This window comes from Lampris incognitus, chromosome 1 (genome assembly GCF_029633865.1).
Source record: "Lampris incognitus isolate fLamInc1 chromosome 1, fLamInc1.hap2, whole genome shotgun sequence".
NCBI classification, from domain to species: Eukaryota; Metazoa; Chordata; class Actinopteri; order Lampriformes; family Lampridae; genus Lampris; species Lampris incognitus.
Genome location: NC_079211.1, coordinates 30,977,176 through 31,000,675, shown reverse-complemented (window position 1 = coordinate 31,000,675; position 23,500 = coordinate 30,977,176). Strand labels below are relative to the sequence as shown.

The 23,500-nt window shown below is 43.3% G+C and overlaps 1 protein-coding gene across 1 annotated transcript in view; it reads left to right on the top strand.

Annotated features, from left to right (window-relative positions):
- drp2 (dystrophin related protein 2) overlaps window positions 1-22,705 on the top strand; it is a 130,107-nt gene extending 107,402 nt beyond the window's left edge. The window contains exons 20-24 of the mRNA XM_056274530.1: window positions 2,759-2,905; window positions 12,642-12,894; window positions 15,775-15,892; window positions 16,101-16,187; window positions 21,273-22,705. Coding sequence (XP_056130505.1) covers window positions 2,759-2,905; window positions 12,642-12,894; window positions 15,775-15,892; window positions 16,101-16,187; window positions 21,273-21,292 — 625 coding nt within the window. The 3' untranslated portion in view covers window positions 21,293-22,705. The remainder of the gene's footprint in view (window positions 1-2,758; window positions 2,906-12,641; window positions 12,895-15,774; window positions 15,893-16,100; window positions 16,188-21,272) is intronic.
- The last annotated feature ends 795 nt before the right edge of the window (window positions 22,706-23,500 follow it).

Here is a 23,500-nt window from a genome sequence, read left to right as displayed (position 1 = left end):
AGCCCAGTTGCTCTGTTCAAAGAGATACTGAATCTTTATGTAGTTCAAGGTATGCATAATACAAGAGTGCACATGTGAATATCATCACTGAGGAATAGTTTCAACGAGTATGTGTATCTGTGTGTGTGTGTGTGTGTGTGTGTGTGTGTGTGTGTGTGTGTGTGTGTGTGTGTGTGTGTGTGTGTGTGTGTGTGTGTGTGTGTGTGTGTGTGTGTGCCTGCATGCCAACGTGTGAACCATCAGAAGGAGTTGTGATTAAAACCTACGTACAGGTCGATGCCTTTGGTTTGAGGTTTAGAAAGGACTATGCAAGTTTCTTTAACAGCAAGCACCTGTCTTTTTGTGAGCACTTTGAGCATTGATATCTGTGCTGCTCAAACTTGCTTCCAATGCCTCTGTTGCTATGTGTATGTATACACTGATCAGCCAAAACATTAAAACCAATAATCGGCACATGAATAACACTGATTATCTCATTACAGTGGCACCTATCGAGGGGTGGGATATATAAGGCAACAAGTGAACAGTCAGTTCTTGGAGTTGATGTGTTGGAAGCAGGAAAAATGGGCAAGTGTAAGGATCTGAGCGACTTTAACTTTTTTTTTGCATCGCAAATTGGTATTACAATCAAAGTTCAGCTTGTTATCAATCCTAGTGTCCAAGGGATAAATTGTGATGGCTAGACGACTGGGTCAGATAATCTCCATAAGGGGAGGTCTTTTGGGGTGTTCCCAGTATGCAGTAGTCAGTATCTCCCAAAAGTGGTTTCAAGGAAGGAGAACCGGTGAACTGGTGACAGGGTCATGGGCGTCCCAAGGCTCATTGATGCGCGTGGGGGAGCCCACTGCTCCTAGCTACACAGATCACAGCTAGGATGGGTTAATTTACAGTAGATTAATGTCCCCAAGGGGATTATAAAGGAAGCTTAATAATTAACTTAATCTGCTGCTAACGTCTTGGTGCCAGGTACCAGAGGACCCCTTCAGAGGTCTTGTGGAGTCCATATCTCAATGGGTCAGAGCTGTTTTGGCAGCACAAGGGGGACCTACACAGTATTAGGCAGGTGATTTTAATGTTTTGGCTGATCTGTGTATCTTTTGCTCAGGTTGAGTTCTGCCAAAAAACACACAAGTATGTACGTGTCTGTATGTCTTTAGGCATGCATTTGGAAGTGTATTTGTTTCACTGGGGATGTGTTTGAATGCAAAAGTTTGTGTTTGTTGCACCTCTTTCTAGCTCTTCTTGTCTTGAGCTGTGTTGCTCTGTGGTGCTGTACCCTTGTATCCTATTGTGTCTCCTACTACTACTGCCTGTCTGTCTGTCATTGTTTTTATTTATTTCTGGCTCCGTGTAGGCTGCTGTGATATTTGTGCTTCTGGCTGTTGTGTTGCTTGCATTGCGTTCTTCGTCCTGTGCTGTGCTGCTTCTTCTTGCACCCTTTATCCTCTTTCCATGCTATCCTATGTTGTGGTCAGAGTTTGTTAGTTTGTCACTGCCCGGATAGTAAAGCATTTCAAGTTTGGACCATTTCTTTCTCCTTAGCATGCTGGCCAGCAGAAGGCTGTGGTCTAAATAACAGCATCACCAGTGTCCTGTAACATATGGCATGTGGACTAAAGTGCATCGATTCATCTGTAGGCAGTAAAAAGCCCAAGGTAACTCTTGGCTTATTAATACTCCCATGATGTGCCAAATGGCATCAGGCAGTAAAGCCTACAGCTTGCAGTCAAAATCAACATCATGTTTAATCAAGCAGTTTGTAGTGCTATCTGAGCCCACAGCATTATGGCACACTATAATTTAATGACAACAGACAGTCACGTCTCCATCAGAATAATTACTAGACATGTACTGAATGTTTATAGCTCAAGGACAAAGAACTCTCAACACACGCAATACAATTCTTCTGTCATTTGGACTATAGGGAGTTTATCCTAGGTTGATTCTTGTTGGCCTGGGGTTTCATTTAGCCACTATGGCGTTACTTTACTTGACTGTTTTCTAATCATTGGCTGCGAGACAACATACAAAATGAAGACTGATTAATAAATTAATATCCAATGCTATTGAATTAGGTGTTTTACAGGTACAGAGTGCAGGGTCAGCTGCAAAACAGGGCCGTTAGACACGGTGGAGGTGAAATATTTGGATGGATGTTTGCCAACACGGGGGTTTTAAAGCTGTTCATCTTATTAAAAGATGGTCTCCCTATCCGCTGTGCCACCTAGCAGACTTTGAGAATTTCATACATCCAAAAGATGGAAAAAGTCATCGCTAAATTGGTAAAAAAAAAAAAAAGTTCCCACTCGTCAATTGCCTGAGCTGTCTTAATCATCGTTAGAAAATGTTCGCTATCAAATTGCTTTGCCCTACAGCCCTGCAGCCCTAAACAGAATCAATGCAAGATGGTGTAATTTTGTCATTTCATACAGATGCAGGCCTAACCCCCTGCTAATAGTGACGGATGGAGCAGTTAGGCCAGCAACTAAAGCTCAATTGATAAAGAAAGAATCAAATATGAACTCTGACCACATAGTGCTACACTTTGTTGTCCACTCGTGTCCTTCACAATTCTGGACTGTTTCATCCTCACCTGTCTCGCCGTGTCTTGTCCTGTGTTGCTGTGTCTTGTGTTGTCTTGCACAGTCCCATGCTACTTTGCCATGTCCTGCTTTGTCTTGTTCCGTCCCATGCCATCACTGGCTTTGCTCTGTGCTGCTGGTGGCTCAGTGTGCTGTTTCCTGTGTGGGGGACTCAGGGATGAAGATCAGTACCTCCTGCGTCACTCCAGCCCAGCCCTGGACCATGATTCGCCATGTGGACAGCACCTGCTGCTAGCCCACCTGGAGCACCAGGACAAGGAGCAGCTTCAGCGCACCCTGGCCCGCCTAGAGAATGAAAACAGGTCAGTAGGTGGAAAAGTGTAGGTGTGTGTAGGTGTCAAAATAAAAAAACAGAGAGAGAATGGTGTCTATGTGATGCAGATGGGTGGGTAAATTGATAATGCATATAATGCTATGATGCTCTGGGACATGTAGTAGGTTTGTTTATCAATTAAGGCTGCTGTTGTTGGCCAAGCAAACGTGTGTGTGTGTGTGCGTGCGTGCGTGTGCGTGTGCGCACGCACACCCTCCGCCAAGCACACTTATTCACAGAACAAATCTCATTGATAAATTAAAAAAAACCTCTCTGTTTAGATCGATAGATAGATAGATAGATAGATAGATAGATAGATAGATAGATAGATAGATAGATAGATAGATAGATAGATAGATAGATAGATAGATAGATAGATAGATAGAGTTTATTGATCCCGAGGGAAATTGAAGAAGCATCATTACACCTCATATAATCTAAAAGCAATCAAAAAAAATCAAAAACACACAATAGCAAGAATATAAAGCAAAAAAACAGAGAATATGCAAAATATAAAGAACTAAACTGAAGTACTCGGTGCCTATAAAATAGAATAAAGCGATGTATATTTACATCTTTATGTTCATACACAGAAGCGGGGTGAAACACCACATGAAAAAACATTACAATAACACTGAAACACAAATAATGTCTCCCTGAAAACAGCAGATTTTATGTAACCACACTTTTCTTGGGGACCCATTCAGTAGAAAGGATGAAAAGTATTTGACCTCGGCTTTACTGTGTCTAAGTGGCAGATGGCCTCTGAGCTTTTAATTCTAGAATAACATTGTTGGGTTTTTTTTTTTTCATATTCACTTAATTTGATACCAGAGGCTGTTTTCATAGGTATGATTCATATGAATAATGTCCCCTTGTCTTTTGACCTTTTTTGACATGTGCACACACACATACACGTATGTACGCAAACACACACACACACACACACACGCACACACACACACACACACACGTACCTCTAGGTTATCTGAAACCTTGACCCAGTTCAGTTTTTCTGTACTGTATGTAGAGATTATGTAGAGATGGAATGGTATGAATATTCCATAATATTTCAAATTTAACTTACCTTGCTGTCGCTGTCAAGTGAGGGGTGATGTTTGCGGAGATGGGCTAACATGTTGGCAGTGTTCGCCCCCTATCGAGCAACTTTCTTCTGCATGTGCGACTGATGATGTAGTCATCTTCTATGGGCTTCCCATCAGAAAATAACCAAAATATGCCCAGACTTCAGACTTTGTCTTTTAGATGGGTGAAAAATCTGAGCAGCACTATCACCTCCCTCTGCCACTATTTTGGAAAAAACTAGCTAGTCAGTATAGCACTTTTAGCTAGCAACATGGCATGCTGCGCCACCATGGCTACGTAAATTACAATGAAGTGATAATAAAACCATGGTAAATGAGATTGTGAAAATTAGACATGGTATGATAACCATCAGGAATTTTGTCATGATATATTGAAAAAACCGGTACCAGTTCCATCCCTAACTGTATGTATCCTATTATGATGCATCAGAGTACCCTGCTACCCTTATTTATGACAAGTCGTTGAATTCACTTGGTGCACAGCCTCGAAGTTCACCCTGCTCTGTGCTATTGCCCATACCTGAACCTACATTTAATACCAGTTCAGTCAAGACTGTATTTGGAAAGTATGCTTCATTATGATGGCAATATTACTTTTAAGTTTGGTGATGAATGGATCTGTTTTTATGAACAGACTGTACCTAAGGTACACTAATAGCTATAAAAAAAATGGACTAAAAATCGTGGTAGACAGGCATGGGCTGGGAGTTTTCCCATTGGGCCGCAGCCACACTGGGCTAGTCCATTCGTTTTTTTTTTATTATTATTTCATTTTTGATAACTTGGGTTGGTGGTTTTACACTGATAAGGCTGACTGCCCAAGTCATTGCAGCTGTACACCCTGGGTAGATAATGACTTTACCTATAATCACAATTAATGATCATGATGTTCATCCCAAGCAGGATTTAATTTTTGCTTATAAAGTAGTAGGGATTAATTTTTAAATGCACTGAGTCCACTGACTGCACTTGTAAATTGGTTTTGCTCAGTGGTCTCTCTCGCTCTCTCTCACGGTCACTCTCCCCGTCGACCTCTCTCTGTGAGTTCATAATTCCCATGTCTAAACTCAATCGAAGACTATTAAGAATCATGAACAGTTTCATGTCTTTATTTTAAATTATACATTTTCCATTACCGCACTTGTTCACAATTTCCCCTCTGTTATAAAATTTATAGTGTATGGATCATACTGATCCCAGTTGAACAGCAAATTTCTGCGAGTTATTGTTTCCTATTACCTTGCCACTTGGTTGGTTATTTGTTATACCTGTGTGGAGGCCATTGTGTGTGTAGTACTGTTGTTTTGATACAAACATGCTGCATTTCACTATTTCTTAACAACAGTGCTCATACAGTTGTTAAAAACTACAAGGTAATACTGTTTATTTACTGACAAAAAGTGTTCACAATAACCAGTAGTCCTGCATCCTATTCATATTGGTACCATTCTCCTTAACATTCACATATCACTGGGTAATGTCATGGTGATATATGGTCGAGTTTATTTGCAGTACTATGTGTGAATATACATAAAGGTATTTGTGATGTCACATCGTCTTCACGCTATGATAGGGCCCGATGGCTAATCCTCCCGACATGAATTATAGTCCCAGTCCATCGCTGACAGTAGATGCAAACAGGTGGCAGATGAGCTGGAGATAGAGGTGGATGAACACCAGCCAAAGCAATTAATACTGCATCAGTACAAAGCACTGGTTTAATGGACAAAGTTAGATAGTGCAACTGGGCAGGTATGTGGGCTACTAGGGACTACCTGACCGTGGCAGGTACCCCTATTAAGAATTCCCAATTTGTAAAGGAACTCCTACATGCTATGAAGTTACCTTCAAAGTTGAAAATAGTAAAATGTGCTGCTCACACCAAAGGCACTGACATTGCTTCAACTGGTAATAGACAGGCAGATTTGGCAGCTGAGGAGGCTTCTGAATGCCTATTTGTGCCTATGACATATCTTTGTCCAGTTATTGACTCCTCTGATGTCCCTTGGAGTGACATTCTAGAGGCTGAAAAGGCAGTTTCCCCAATGGAAAGAGCCTTTTGGGAACAAAGGGGGTGTAAGCAAGATCCAGACAATGGTCTTTGGAGACAGGAAAGTACGGGAAAGATTGTGGCACCAAGTAGGTTGATTCCTAGTCTCTGCAGGGCAGCACATGGTGTTTGCCATTCTGCAATTGGGGAGATGATGGAATAATTGTGTTCTGATTGGTTCATACCCCAGGTCACAGACCAAGTTCAAAATTTTATCCATAAGGGCCAAATTTGGTGAGAAAATAACATAAAAAAGGAGATTCCCACTAAACCTGGAAAGATGCCTCCTTCAATGGGCCCTTTTTCTCACCTTATGATGGATTATATTGACATGACTGAGTGCACACAAGTCAAGCGTTATTGTCTCGTCGTGATCTGTCGTTTTAGTAGGTGGGTGGAAGCGTTTCCGACTGCCCATGCGGACTCAAAATTGGTTGAAAAACGCCTGGTGAGGGACATTTTTAGTTGGTTCGGATTTTGCCAGCATTTGTACAGTGACAACGGCGTCCATTTCACAGCTAAAGAGGTTTGCAAAATTTTAGGAATTAATCAAAAGTTCAGCACAGCATACCATCCTGAATCAGCTGGATTGGTGGAAAAATAGAATGGGATTTTGAAACAAAAGCTATCAAAAACATGTGCAGAGATGGATTTAGATTGTGTTACATGTGTACCTTTAGCTTTAATGGCCATGAGAGACAGTAGACATAGAGATACTCATTTAATACCTCATGAGGTTGTTTGTGGTAGACCTATGACTGTGCGCCTGAAGAGAACAGAAGGTGTTCTTCCTACGAAGAGGAGATGGGTGAATACTTAAAAGGTCTAACCAGAGCTGTGAGATCTGTGTATTCACAAGTGCAACAGCCACAAGGGCCACCAGTGGAATCCCAAGAGAAACAGGTGTTGCCTGGAGACTTGGTGTACGTGAAGGTCTTTAAACGAAAGTGGAAAGAACCACAACAGAAAGGCCCTTACAAAGTTATGAAGGTGAAGGACATGACACCATGGATTCATCTGAACCACTGCTATAGGGTAAAGATGCTGAAAGATGGCACCATCGATGGAGAGAAGGAACAAGCAGACGACCGAGAAACGCGTGCTGTGGGGGTTTCTCGTCAATGACTCTAGGACTGACATAACTAATTATTGTAGGGTTAGGAGTTTTCTCATTCTATGACTTAGGCGTGACTGACACTGACAGCACAATGTAAGCGAGGGGCATTGGGATCTTTCCATGGTGTGGAGTAACTTTTCTGGCTGATCATATTGATAATATCACATATACTTTACAGGGTTTTGCTAACAAAACTATTAAGGTGTTCGACCATTTTTGTCTAACACTGTCATGAGCCATAGTCTGACATTACTGAAACATGAGATGGCTCTTGACTATTTTCTGGCAAAACAAGGAGGATTGTGCACGGCACTAAATTTGACAGGTGATGCTTATTACACATTAATACCAGATTCTTCTGACAACATGTCTAGTGTAATTACAGCACTGAAACAGATCAGAGACGCTGATTACAGATTTCAATCAACATTTTCATGTTGGGCGCCAATTAAATGTGGAGGATTCAAAACCTGAAAAAATTGATTTTAGAGCAATGTGAGGTTAATGGAAAAGGCAAAACACGAACTAATTCTTTTCAGAGTAATTACTGAACATTGTACAATTATAAATTAAACTAGTACCAGCTGGAAAGTCTGTCTAGACAGAAATTCAATGATGCATTGTCTGAACAGAGTTTAAATAGTGTCACTTGAAGAAGACAGCCCATAATTTAAGATCCCAGTGTAGGTACAAACATCTGGAACACTTCAAGGGTCCAATGGACTTCAACTCATTTGTAGTATGTGTATGTGCGTGTGTGTGTGTGCATGTTAATATACATGTATTTATGTGTGCATGTGTATACGTGTGCATGAGTGTGCATGTGAGTCCTGGTACAGGCTGATACAGGCTGGTACAGGATTGTGTATCCTATGTGTGTGTATGTATGTATGTATGTATGTATGTATGTATGTATGTATGTATGTATGTATGTATGTATGTATGTATGTATGTATGTATGTATGTATGTATGTCCGTATGTATGTATGTATGTATGTATGTATGTATGTATGTATGTATGTATGTATGTATGTATGTATGTATGTATGTATTTCAAAGAGCAGGAGAGAAAGAGAAGAGAGAAGATTAGAACGTATATGTGTATCATACAATGTGTTAAATGAAACCTCTTCATTAGCCCACCCTGTAACTGGAACAACTGTGATAGGTGCATAATTAATAGCTGGCTGTGGCCAACTAGGTCAGCAGTCAGCATAAAAAAACTGCTAACTAAAGTTTGTCCACCCATAAAATAATAATAATAATAATAATAATAATAATAATAATAATAATAAATCAAGGCGCCCGGGTAGTGTAGCCTACCAGCATGGGGGTTGGTGGTTCGAATCCTCGTATTACCTCTGGCTTGGTCAGGCGTCTCTACAGACACAACTGGCCATGGCTGCAGGTGGGAAGCCAGATGTGAAGAGGAGGGTAATTGGCCAAGTACAATTGGGGAGAAAAAAGGGGAAATAATAATAATAATAATGTTAATAATAACAATAAATCATTCTTATACAACAGTTTTCTAACACTCAAAGTCACTTAACAATAAACAGGATGAAACAAGACACAGATAAACATAACACAGACATACAGGGGTGGATGGGAAGGGGGGGCTAAGAGAGGGAGCAGCGGCAGCCGCACACGACTTCAGCAGTACTCTCCAACTTAAAATATAAAGAGCTGTTATAAAAAATATAACAGCTCTGCTACAGGCTCTTGTTAGTATAATGGCTTGTATATTTAATTTTGTAGTTGTACTTTTTGTACACCATATCGTTCAAGAGGAATTGATGTTCAAATATCTAATATAAAAACTAATTTTACCATAGTTTGTGCAATCAACCTCGTTTTTTGGCCTCAAACAATGTTGAATTTATAAACAAACACAAAACTGTTTTTGTGGGAAACCGTTCTTTTCTGTCTGGCTTCATTGTTGTATAAAAAGAAATTACTACTACTACTTTTGGCTGCTCCCATTGGGGGTCGCCACAGCAGATCATCCGTTTCCATCTCCTCCTGTCCTCTGCATCTTCGTCATGCCAGCCACCTGCATGTCCTCCCTCACCACATCCATAAACCTCCTCTTTGGCCCTCCTCTTTTCCTCTTCCCTGGCAGCTCCATATTCAGCATCCTTCTCCCAATATACCCAGCATCTCTCCTCCACACATGGCCAAACCATCTCAATCTTGCCTCTCTTGCTTTGTCTCCAAACTGTCCAACCTGAGTGGTCCCTCTAATATACTCGTTCCTAATCCTGTCCTTCTTCGTCACTCCCAATGAAAATCTTAGCATCTTCAACTCTGCCACCTCCAGCACCGCCTCCTGCCTTTTCGTCAGTGCCACTGTCTCCAAACTATATAACATAGCTGGTCTCACAACCATCTTGTAAACCTTCCCTTTAACTCATACTGGTACCTTTCTGTTGCAAATCACTCCTGACACTCTTCTCCACCCACCCTACCCTGCCTGCACTCTCTTCTTCACATCTCTTTTGCACTCACCATTACTTTGGACAGTTGACCCCAAGTATTTAAACTCATACGCCTTTGTCACCTCTACTCTTTGATCCTTACTGTTCCACTGTCCTCCCTCTCATTCATGCATAGGTATTCCGTCTTGCTCCTACTGACTTTCATTCCTCTTCTCTCCAGTGCATACCTCCACCTCTCCAGGCTCTCCTCAACCTGCACCCTACTCTCGCTACAAATCACAATGTCATCCGCGAACATCATAGTCCAAGCAGACTTCTGCCTGATCTCGTCCGTCAACCTGTCCATCACCATTGCAAACAAGAAAGGGCTCAGAACTGATCCTTAATATAATCCCACCTCCACCTTGAACCCATCTGTTACTCCTAACACACACCTCACCACTGTCACACTTCCCTCATACATATCCTGCACCACGCCTACATACTTCTCTGCCACTCCCGACTTCTTCATACAGCACTCTCTCTTGGCACCCTATCATATGCTCTCTCTAAATTTACAGAGACACAATGTAACTCCTTCTGGCCTTCTCTATACTTCTCAATCAACATTCTCAAAGCAAACATCGCATCTGTGGTGCTCTTTCGTGGCATGAAACCATACTGCTGCTTGCCAATCGTCACCTTTCCGCATAATCTAGCTTCCACTCCTCTTTCCCAAATCTTCATGCTGTGGCTGATCAACTTTATACCTCTGTAGTTACTACAGCTCTGCAAATCACCCTTATTCTTGAAAAATGTAACCAGCATGCTTCTTCTCCACTCCTTGGGCATCCTCTCACTTTCCAAGATTGTGTTAAACAATCTAGTAAAAACCCCTCTGCCATCTCTCCTAAACACCTCCATGCCTCCACAGGTATGTCTTCAGGACCAACTGCCTTTCCACTCTTCATCATCTTCATAGCTGCCCTCACTTCCTCCTTGCTAATCAACCGCACTTCTTGATTGATTATCCCGACATCACCCAACTTTCTCTCTCTCTCTCTCTCTCTCTCTCTCTCTCTCTCTCTCTCTCTCTCTCTCTCTCTCTCTCTCTCTCTCTCTCTCTCTCTCTCTCTCTCTCTCTCTCTCTCTCTCTCTCTCTCTCTCTCTCTCTCTCGCTCTCATTTTCTTCATTCATCAGCCCCTCAAAGTACTCCGTCCACCTTCTCAACACGCTCTCTTCGCTTGTCAGCAAATTTCCATCTCTATCCTTGATCACCCTAACCTGGTGCACATCCTTCCCAGGTTGGTTCCTCTGTCTAGCCAATCGGTACAAGTCCTTTTCTCCTTCCTTAGTGTCTAACCTCTCATACAACTCACCATACGCTTTTTCCTTTACCTTTGCCACCTCTCTCTTCACTTTACACTGCATCTCCTTGTACTGCTGTCTACTTTCTTCATCTCTCTGACTATCCCACTTCTTTGCCAACCTCTTCCTCTATATACTTTGCTGTACTTCCTCATTCCACCACCAAGTCTCCTTGACTTCCTTCCTCTGTCCTGATGACACACCAAGTACCTTCCTAGCTGTCTCCCTCACTATTTCTGCAGTGCTTGCCCAGCCATCCGGCAACTCTTCACTACCACCCAGTGCCTGTCTTAACTCCTCCCTGAACTCCAAATAACAGTCTTCCTTCTTCAACTTCCACCATTTGATCCTTGGCTCTGCCTTCACTATCTTCTCTTCTTGATCTCCAAAGTCATACTACAGACAACCATCTGATGCTGCCTAGCTATGTTCTCCCCCTGTCCCCTGTTTTTTTTTCTACGCTCCTAATTTCAGAATTCAGTTTCCTTCAGGGAGAATTTCATTATTTATCATTAAATGAAGTTAGCTAAATTGTAATGTTATTTGTTGTTGTTATATTTTGTGAACAGATGAATAAACCAAAATCCATTTAAAATGCAATTCAAGGGCCGCTCTGATGGCTGAGTGGAATAAACCATCGTTCTTGCAATCCGCTCGTCATGTGGCTGGGAGGTTCGTATCCCAGACTCGCCGCAACCGGTCATGGCCAGAGCATCCACGGGGTAAGGCATTCATTAGGCCACCCTTACCCGAGGGATAGTGGGTGTAGATCGGTGTAGTGTTCGTGGACTCGTCGTTCTCCAGTGACCCCTCTGGCCCATCCGGGTGCCTGCAGCCAAACAACCGAAAGCATTCTCCCTTCGCAGCCTGAAGGTAATGCAATCCATGCAAGGAGGCTTCAGCGTGTAAAATAGCGAGAGCAGCCGACACAAGTTTGAAGGAAGCTGGTGTTACGACTATCTCCTTCCTGTGGGAACATGAGCCAGGGGGAGTTATTCGACAAGTGTTCCGGCCATATGCCACTGGGTTAATTGGGTGGGATAAGGAGAAAAACTAGAAGTAAATTTATAAAATGCAATTCATAGAAAATGTAACTGTCAAAAAAGTTTTCAAACCCCTTCTGGTTTATATTAAACCCACTCCCAGATCCAGATCCAAATACAGATCCAAATACAGATAATGCTGTTGTGTTACACCCCTAACAGTAAACACACTTTAACCTTTTCATTCATTAAGTATAAGGTGTAGTTGAAGAGAATTTCATTCTAATAAACTGTCTGTGCCGCTATTCCTCTTATCTCAATAGAGATAAGAGGAATTGAATTATTACAGTTTACATTACAAATAAAATTAATTACTTCCCATGTGTTTATATGACAACGATGTACACTCTTCATGTTGTAATGTTTTGAGGTAATAATGGTAAACATCGCAGCAATTGCACACACTGTTAACGATCACAAATACTTAAGACCTAATTAGTATTTAATGTTTGTACAAATGACTTGCATAAATAGAAGCATTTGCTTCCAATTCTGTGTGTGTGTGTGTGTGTGTGTGTGTGTGTGTGTGTGTGTGTGTGTGTGTGTGTGTGTGTGTATTCCAAAAGTGTGTCTGGCTGATCCCGTCTCCTTTCCATCTGTCCTTTTCACTGTGGGCCCTTCAGGGTGCTGCAGGGGGAGTATCGGAGGCTCAAGTGGAAGCATGAGGAGGCGGTGTCAGTCCCCATGCTAACTGAATCTGGCGAGGGGGGCCCGGGCTCGCCCACGGCGGGTGGGCAGCAGGACGAGGAGCTCCTGGCTGAGGCGCGGGTTCTGCGCCAGCACAAGACGCGCCTGGAGACCCGCATGCAGATCCTGGAGGACCACAACAAACAGCTGGAATCGCAGCTACACAGGCTCAGGGAGCTACTGCTACAGGTATCATCGCAGGGAGAGGCTATTGTGACTTGATGGTGTATTGGGGGTTTGGGTCATGACATGAGGGGCATGGCCTGGTTTAGAGAGACCACTCGCATAATCAGACCGGTTAAACAAGGCTGTTCCCTGAGGGGACCTTAAAAGTGTTGTACACGCCCCACCCCCAGTATCAGTGTGCTCTGCCCCCCTCTCATCTATGAAATTTTTTTAGAAATAGGACATTTTGGGGGATGAGTGTTGTACTCCTTGCACAGACAAGAAAGGTGGAGCAGTTGATTCATATCAGATTATTGCTTTGATTGGTGGTGTATAACATAAAGACTTTACATGTCTGACTTGGACTTGTAAATATTAAGGGCTAGCAGAGTTCAACCAGTGGGGTGCAATGTTGCCACATTTATTACAGAAAACGTGAAAATTATATCTTCTCAGAAACATTTAGATTTCATCTAGGACTGATGCCTTTATTGAAACAATATATTTCATATATTTCAATTTTTCATTTATTTAATTTTTTCTTTTTTTCTTTTTCAACTCATTTATGTGTACAGTTACTCTTAAGTGCAACCCCGTAAATTAACATCCAAAGAAATGTTCCTTTTGATACTTTTGTCAGTGTCGTTTTTAAGACAATAGCTAATGGACAAATGTCCAAATCATGGATGTTTTTGTAGCTGCTCATCTCAATGGTCTAGGGTAAGTAAAATTTTCAGGAAGTAAAAATTTGATCTGGCACATAGTGTTTCACATCCTTACCATAGCAGCCAAATGAGGAAGAGGAAATCAGGAAGCTGCAAGTTTGAAGAGAAAGTGAAGTTGTCATGGCTAATAAGTAGATACGGCAGAACGAGCTCAGAAAAGACCTCTGCCAACAACAGCAGAACCCAAGGCCGACCTTGTTTCTGTTTGGCGGTGCGGGGGCTGTGGACACAACACTAGAGAGAGACTCTTTCATCTCAAATGGATCTCTGTAAACTAGAGTGCTCATAGACCACATATCTCCACAGCTGTCTGTCTATATGTTGAAAAAAATGACAATCTTTAGGACTGAAACTTTAGGAAACGCACCAAATCCTTTTGTACTATCTACCTTTTGTCTTGCTTTAAGTCACCCTGTAAAAGAAACTCAATGTAACCCCCTAAAATAGAAAATAGAAACTTTTAAACATAATGTAAATTCAAGTTTAGCCGACAAGTTCAAGTTCAACTCACAAAAAAAATGTGCATTCACTGGGCATGTACATTATGGTGATTGCCTGGTGTAACCCTAGCACATGCAAACAGACAGGAAAATCAGAAGTCCTTCAGGAACAAAGTTATACAAGTTTTTCTCTGAAGTATAATGAGAGAAGCTCAAAGCTGTGGCTGCTGGCAGAGTATGGAGGTGGTGGAGAAGGGTTGGCCTGTCTGTTTGCAGCTATGGTACAAAAAGGATGTGGTTCAGATGGGTGAGACTGAATAAAGACTATGGAGCCCTTTAGTAAGCATTGTGGGAGAGTGGAAGGCATATGGGGGCACTGAAAATATGAGTACTGTAATGTTGTTTCTGCTCCAGGTGGAGGAAGGGTGGATAGTACAGGACAGAAGAGCCAATAATCAAGAGGATGAGAGGAACTCGTAGAGAAAGAGCTCAGAGGGATGGCAGGTTCTGTAGAAATGGAGGTAGTCTCTAGCTTTATGTGGAGGGTTAAGCCTAGATTGGAAAGGAGTGACTGGAGATAGTGGAGAAAGTGAGTGCTAGAGGAGCAGATAGATAAAGAGGGGAAGGGTGAACTTATCATAAAGGAAAGTAACAACTTAGTGGTAAGAGGTAGTAGAGGTGCATTAAAAAAAACTGTACTATACTTCCAGGTGTTGTTTAGGGTAGTGGACTCTGACTTTTCTTTCTATTTCTACAGCTTGAACCACTAAGCTTTTTTTTTTCTGTGTGAGACAGAGCACAGGCAGCTCTCTATTCACAGGATCAATGTCAAAATTTGTTTTCTTGGAAAGAGCAGCAGAATCTGCCTTTATAGGTTTTGACGATGTCAGATTCCCCTAAGTGTCTGCACAGTCGTTTGATTTCATTGCATCTGCTTAGCTTTCTTCTCTCTGAATTTTAACAGAACTGCTAAATAACAAAAAAATCAAACCCCATATGTTGCAAGTCAAGTTTATTTGTATAGCCCAAATTCACAAGGTAGTCCTGAAGGGCTTTACAATCAGTACAATATACAACAATATACGACATATGACACCCTCTATCCTTGGACCCTAAACCCAAATAAGGAAAAACTCCACAAGAACCTCAGAAAGAGCATCAGTGGAGGGATCCCTCTTCCAGGATGGATAGACATGAAATAGGTGTCAAATGCACAAAATATACAAAAATAACAGAATTATAATGTAACATCATAGATTACACAGAGCAAGGTAATGTAGAATACATACAGTTAATGCATAAAATTGCATTAGGTTGCATGTGCACAATAAACTGTTGAATCACATTATGTGTTTCTAACTGGTGTGGTTATAGACCTGCCCCTACCTATATGTGTCAGTGTGTATTGTGCAATATTGCTGTGTATAGTACAACACTGTCTAGCTCTGTCTGTAATTCTTTCTGTCCTCTCCTGTGTTTATCCAAGTACAAAGAAACAGGATTGCGGTCATTGTTGGAAAGCTGTGAGGAAAAATGGCCAATTTTCTAAGTATATTATCATTGCTCTCAAAGACAGAGTGCCATTTTAGGACTGCTGGATCGGTGCCCTTAACCATCACATTCATTATTACCTGGAAGTCAAAATTATCTGTGATCTGATTCTGAAACACATGATGAATATGAGCAGTTGGATAATATTGGATAGTATTCATTGGATAATACTCATCATTTCTTGACAGCCCAAAGATGACTCAGAGGCCAATGGGTCGGAACCATCAACCCTGTCCTCTCCCGTTTCTGGGGGAGGACACCAAGGGGAGCCAGCCAGCAGGGAGACCACTGACACTGAAGCAGCAGGTCAGTAACGTGTACCGAAGCCAAAATATGCAATGCCGTTGACACACCAATGAGACCGCACTTGGTATATGCATGACTGTCATACTGAATTTAAAACCAGACATGCCCCCACCCCTCCATTTCTGGTAAACATCCACCCTCAGAGGATTAACATTGTGTGTGTTTGTTTGTGTGTATGTGCATCCTCCTGTGTGTGTGTCGGTGTCAGGAGATGACCCAGAGCATGAACAGGACACGGTGCTGCAGCTCCAGGAGGTGATTGAGCAGCTGAGGAACGTCTTCCCTTCAGAGCCGGGTGAGTTGGCTCAACACAGCTTGACAGACACCAACAGCAGTAGCAGCTGCACTTCAGAGTCACTCTATTTGCTCTTCCATCAACCTGGGGGGAAGGGGAGTAAGAGATGGAGAGGTGTGCATATGTTGTGCTGCAGGTCAATTTTAATGAGGGGCAGAGGGATTAAATGATGGCAGGAGAGGTTGATGAACAGATACATAGATGGAGGGAGACAGTGTTACGCTTCATAAACTAGTATCTTTGAAATCAGCTTAAAATTTTCAGTGCAGTCAAATGTAGCCAAGTAGTAGTAGTAGTCTAATGCTCCCAAAAGTAAATGTAAAATAAGACAAACTTAGATGTAAACGTCCATAGATTGTGTTATACAAACTATAGAAGTTTACATCTAAGTTTCCTTACAAAACTTCACACACAGCCTTGTCTTGTGTTAACACATTCTGAATGCTTCATTTAAGCCCCAATTACACTTGGCATTAACATGCGATCTGTATCCGGATATTTTATATGGATAACAAATGATCCGATCTCGCCCTTTGCATTTACACCGGGTATTTATTTGTGCTCTCCTTGTCAACAATGTGTCCACTTTAGAATCAGATCTTGATTTCTCATGCGTGCAGGTGGGTATTGAGAAGTCAGTGAATATTTTTAAAAAGAAACATGCCATGTGTAGAGATATGATTTGCAACCTCATATGTTACTAATGAAATGGTGAAACGCCAGCTTTACATAAAACAATATCATACATTAAACAGTAAACTATGTACATTAAATTCATTTTTGAAAACTGTCCTTAACACTTAGCAGTTTTTAAATAGAATGCAGTTTTATGCTATCTGCCCCAACGTATGATACCATAACATCACACAACACAGGACGCACAATTTTTCTAAAAATAGTTTATGTAGTTTATTACACCTAGTTCTGTTTGTCAAATGCATAACTGTATCTTGAGTATTATAAAGTGAAATAGTAACATAAGATATTGAATATAAGATATTTTTGGAACAAAAATAAGGTGAAAAAAAGTTATTTATTCATGCTGGCTGGCAGTTGTGCAGTGCTATCCATGGTCTTCTCCTGGATCACCACATTGGCGGAGATCAATGATCCCAAGAGCTATGCTGCCCAGAACTTGGCTCCTGGTAGGGTCACCTAAGGCAGATAGGTCAGTGAGGAGGTTCCAGATGAAGCGCAATCCAACAAAGACCTCAATGGCAGAACTGGCAGAAAATGTGTTCTGGTCACAATGGCAGTGAAGGCAGATGAAGGCTGCAACAGAAGGTGGTCCCCAAACTTCTTGGTACTCTGTGCCATTGGACTCTGGCCACCCCCTGCCAAGGACCGTGTGGTGGCTGCAGGTACATCAGCCACTCCAAGTAAAAAGCTGTCACATGCAGGCATCCTTCCATTATGCAGCTCCAGGATCAGCCTCTACACCCACCTGAGACCCCAGAGAGGCCCAGAGGGAGGACGATCATACTCGGCCCCGAGTGACCTCCAGTGATGATGCTATCTATCCATGGTGCTAATTCTGAACTCTCGCTTGTCTCATCTCATCTCATCTTCAGTTGCTTTTCCGGGGTCGGGTCGTGGTGGCAGCAAGCTAAGTAGGGCACTCCAAACATCCCTCTCCCCAGCAATGCCCTCCAGCTCTTCCTGGGGGATCCCAAGGCGTTCCCAGGCCAGATTGGATATGTAGTCCCTCCAGCGAGTTCTGGGTCTACCCCAGGGTCTCCTCCCAGTTGGCTGTGCCCAGTAAACCTCCAAAGGAAGGCGCCCAGGAGGCATCCTAATCAGATGCCCGAACCATCTCAACTCGCTCCTTTCAATGCGAAGGAGCAGCGGCTCTAGTCCGAGCTCCCACCGGATGTCCGAGCTCCTCACCCTATCTCCAAGGCTGAGCCCAGACACCCTATGGAGGAAACTCATTTCAGCCACTTGTATCTGCAATCTCACCGTTTCGGTCACTACCCAAAGCTCATGACCATAGGTGAGGATTGGAACGAAGAGTGACTGGTAAATTGAGAGCTTTGCCTTCTGGCTCAGCTCCTTCTTCGCCACAACGGTCCGGTACAACGTCCGCATTACTGCTGATGCTGCACCAATCCGCCTGTCAATCTCCCACTCCATCCTACCCTCACTCGTGAACAAGACCCCAAGATACTGTAACTCCCTCACTTGAGGCAACAACTCATCCCCAACCAGGAGAGAGCAATCCACCATTTTCCGGTAGAGAACCATGGCCTCAGACTTGGAGGTGCTGACTCTCATCCCAGCCATTTCACACTCAGCTGCAAACCGCCCCAGTGCGTGCCGGAGGTCGCGTTCTGATGAAGCCAACAAAACCACACCATCTGTGAAGAGCAGAGATGCAATTCTGAGGTTCCCAAAATGGACACGCTCCTCACCTTGGCTGCACCTTTAGAACCTGTCCATGAATATCACAAACAGAATCAGAGACAAGGGACAACCTTGGTGGAGTCTGACACCCACCGAAAACATGTTTGACTTTGTGCCAAGAATGTGGACACAGCTCTCACTTTGGTTATACAAGGACTGGATGGCTTGTAGCAACTGCCCCGGTACCCCATACTTCCCAGGACCCCCCACAGAGTGCCCCGGGGTACATGGTCGTAAGCCTTCTCGAAGTCCAAAAACATATGTAGACTGGCTGGTCAAGCTCCCATGCCCCCCTCAGCACTTCCGCAATGGTAAAGAGTTGGTCCGTTGTTCCATGGCCAGGACAGAATCTGCATTGTTCCTCGTGGATCCGAGGTTCAACATCCGAGGTTCAACATCACATTGCTCAGCCTCCCTCGGAGGCTGAGCAATGTGATGCCCCGATAATTGGAGCACACCCTCCGGTCCCCCTTTTTGAATATGGGAACCACCACCCCAGTCTGCCACTCTACAGGTACTGTCCCCGACCTCCACATGACACTGAAGAGGCATGTCAACCAAGACAGCCCAACAATATCCAGAGCCTGCAGCATCTCAGGGCGAATCTCATCCACATCCGGTGCCTTGCCACCGAGGAGCTTTTTAACTACCTCAGCGATCTCTGCCAGGGATATGGGTGGGGCTTCCCCTGAGTCTTCAGACTCTACTTCCTCCACTGAGGACGTGTTAATCGGGTTCAGGAGCTCCTCAAGGTGTTCTTTCCACCGCTTGACAACATCCCCAGTCTGGGTCAACAGTTCCCCTCCCTGGCTGAACACAGCCTGAGTCAAGCCCTGCTTCCCCTTCCTGAATTGCCGAATGGTTTGCCAGAACTTCCTTGAGGCCAACTGGAAGTCCTCCTCCATAGCCTTGCCGAACTCCTCCCACACCCGAGTTTTTGCTTTTGCGACCACTGAAGCGGCAGCCCTTCTGGTCTCCCGGTACCTGTCTGCTGCTTCAGGAGACCCCTGGGCCAACCAAGTCCGAAAGGCCTCCTTCTTCAGCCTGACAGCTTCCCTCACCACCGGTGTCCACCAGCGGGTTTTTGGGTTGCCGCCTCGCCAGGCACGGATGACCTTTTGACCACAGCTCCTGCGTGCCGCATCTACAATAGAGGCTTTGAACATGACCCACTCAGACTCCTTGTCCCCAGCCTCCCTCGGGATACACGAGAACTTCTTCTGGAGGTGGGAATTGAACTCTCGCTTGTATACTTTTATTCTCATTTCTTAAGTAAAAGTACAAAATGATAATCAAATGTTATTGCTGGCACCTTCTGTCTCCCAAATGCAAACACCGTGTACAGATTGCATGTACACCTGGCCGATCACAATGCAAGCCAGACTACCTCCAAATGTGGTCTGGCAGATCAAATCACATTATATCATTGTGCTGCTTTCATTTACATCTTGCATTAACATGCATTTTTTCCTTATCCAGGTAAGATATCCAGATACAGATTCCACATCAAAACAGATGTAAACAGAGCTTTAAGCAACAGAACACGGGAGGGAATGTGTTATCATGAACCAACATAACGAATAATGCCTGTGACTGAATCACAGCCACGATATTCTTATAACATGGGATGTTGAGTGTGCCATTGCTTTTAACAATTTTACAAACTGAGTGTAAACTACTAATAAGACACGTTAGTCCCTAGCTAACGGGTCTGACCCTTTAGTCGAGCGGTTGGTGATGTCGCCTTGTGGTGCAGTACACCCTGTATCGAATCCCGCACCGGGCAAGAAAATAACCGATTACATTGGTGGCAGCGGTGGGATCCGGAAGTGTGCAGATCCTCGGAAGTCTCTTCGGAGCGCGGGAATAACAAAGCGCGAGGGCGCGCTTCCGGGGAGGGTGACAACGGTAAACTACTAATAAGACACGTTAGTCCCTAGCCAACAAGTCTGTTTCCTTTAGTCGAGCGGTTAGGGACGTCGCCTTCTGGTGCAGCACACCTCGTATCGAATCCCGCACCGGGCAAGAAAATAACCGGTTACATGAGTAAAAAAGAAACCCTGAAAAAAATTGTCATATATGTTTTCAATATTTGCAGTTTCCTCCACAGAAAAATGCAGTATCACCACAAGTGGCTTCATGCTATGCAAACACTGTTAACAATGTTACTACATTCTAAGCAATTAAGTGGTGACAAATGTCACTACCATATGAACTAGCATAACTACTTACTTTTGTAAATTTACACTTTGTAACACTACAAACAACAAAACTAATTGAATAACTTACATAGTAAACGTAGATTAAATAACCTTGCTGCTTTTAGGCATATTTGTTGGTATATGCTAATATGTACATTGTGCAGTTAGAGAAGAGTGTGTGTGTAGGACGTGCATTAGCTTCAGATCAGCTTCACCAGTGGCGTGTTGTCTGATTCAGGCTGTCTGGATATTTAATGACTATTCTGAAACATATCTACTGTTGACACAGACTCTTGATGAAGCTGTTTAAAAAAAGCTATTGATGAAATCACCTTTTAAAAGCAGAATAATACAGATGAAGTTATACGACTCCCGTGATATTATAATTAACAACATACTATGTCTCTCGTCCATTGAGATTGTTTGATCACAAACTGATGTATGATTACAATTTTTTTTTTGTCGTCTGCCTCTGTTTTAGGCACCACATCACTCATCTAACCAAGTAGGTCTCAAGGACCGGAGATACGCCTGATGGGAGGCTTACGGGGGGGATCCATATGACTGGGGTCACCCCCAAAGTGCACGAGACCCTGCGATCGCTACAGCAGCTAGCTTACCCAGAGCTAACCCTCTACAGGAACTCACTGCACTGAGAGCCTTTATCATGCAAAACCGCTAAAGGCTAACGCTAATGCTAACGTCAGTTCAGCCAGGCTATGCTAGCTATCTGAGCTAACTTTAGCAGCACAGCCTGACACTGTGTCAACCAGCCAAAGGAGACTAACATTAGCGGCCAATCAGGGAGAAGAAAAAGTCAGAGCTCATTCAAGACACTGTGCTAACCAGCATCTGTGTAGTCATCTTCAGGTGTTAAGCTTTATAACGGTACACAGCACAAATTGGACCTTCTATGAAAAGGACTTTAAAAATGCAAAAAGAAGTGAGAATATCCATGTTCTGACAGAATGCCAGTAACCTCAGCGTGCAAGTGTTTTTGTGTTGTTTGTTTGTATGATTTCCTCATGCTTGTTTTTTTTTTGTTTTTATAAAGAGTTTGGGGTGTTAATGCCTACTAATGGGTTGGACTGACTGCAATTCATGTAGTTGTGCAGTGCAACTCAGGGAGCTGACAGCACCCTCAATGCACTTATTTACTCTGTAGAACTGATGCATCATAACACAGCCAAAGTGCCCACTAGCATTGCGCCTCTGCGCACACACGTGGTTTCTCTAATCTTCCTAAACAGCCTGTCGTTCCCATAGCTCACTTCTCTGTCTGAAGTGTGAACTCCGTGCTAGAACAGAAACACATGAATGCATGTGTTCACATGCACCATAAATATTAACATCCATATTCTTTATTAGCAATGCACCCCACACGCACACACACAAAAATACAAACAACACATACAAATGTCTACAAAATGAAATTCATGCCCCCTTTACTAACTGCATCAATACAACAAACACATACACATTCATGGAATTGAAGGAGAATCTGTTGTGATTTTGTGTCTCTTCAGCTCACGGACAGTGTCTCAATATGGAGCCAATATGTACTGAGGTCCAGTGGGTTTATTAGATATTGTCTGCCAATAAATTAAAGTATGCAGGCATTGACTGCGGTCTGTTTTCCTGCTTTGTGCAGACATAGGGATGTATTAAGAATTACTAGACTGTAGCACCCTCTCATTTCCAATTCCCAATTCCAAACGCCACAGGGGGACAAGACCTGCTTCCATATTCATGTCTTGTACTGACTTCATCAATAACCTCATCCTCTGTTGATATGAAATGAGTATAATCTAGACTGCAACTGAATACCTCCATAGACTCTTGAATGCTTTGTTATAATTTTTTCAAATTGCATACTTAACTGCTTTTTAGATTAATGAGGACACTAATGGTGAAACTGGCCCTCCATCACAACAGGTTCATATGCACATTCTACTCTTGATATTGGACAGTCTGTTAAAGTCTTGGTGGCATGGTGGTGCAGTGGTTAGTGTGGTCGCCTCACAGCAAGAAGGTCCTGGGTTCAAGCCCCAGGGTAGTCCAACCTTGGGGGCTCGTCCCGGGTCGTCCTGTGTGTGGAGTTTGCATGTTCTCCCTGCATCTGCATGGGTTTTCCTCGGGGTGCGCTGGTTTCCTCCCACAGTCCAAAGACACGTAGGACAGGTGAACTGGCCGTACTAAATTGTCCCTAGGTATGTGTGTGTGGGCCCTGTGTGACGGCCTGGCGGCCTGTCCAGGGTGTCTCCCCGCCTACCGCCCAATGACTGCTGGGATAGGCTCCAGCATCCCCGCGACCCTGAGAGCAGGATAAGCGGTTCGGATAATGGATGGATGTTAAAGTCTTAAATCCAGAGACAACCCACATAGACTGATAGCTACAATGTGTCTGCTCTGTAGCATCAAATAATATTAAATGGAAGTTGTCTATATTTAAGTTATCTCCTTTGAGTAGCAGGAACTAGAGTGATACAACACACACACTTTGTTTTACTTAATTAAGGTAGGATGCAAAAGACGTGCATTATGTGTCTGCAAGTTGTGTCCGTCAGTCTGTAGCCATATGGTTAATTCATTTGTCAGAGCAGGATAAAAAAGGAAGAAATATGGATCACACCAGATGAAGGTCCATACACTGACCAAATAAGACTTTAATGTGGGTAGCCATGGCAGCGGGGATGCTCGGAAGCAGCA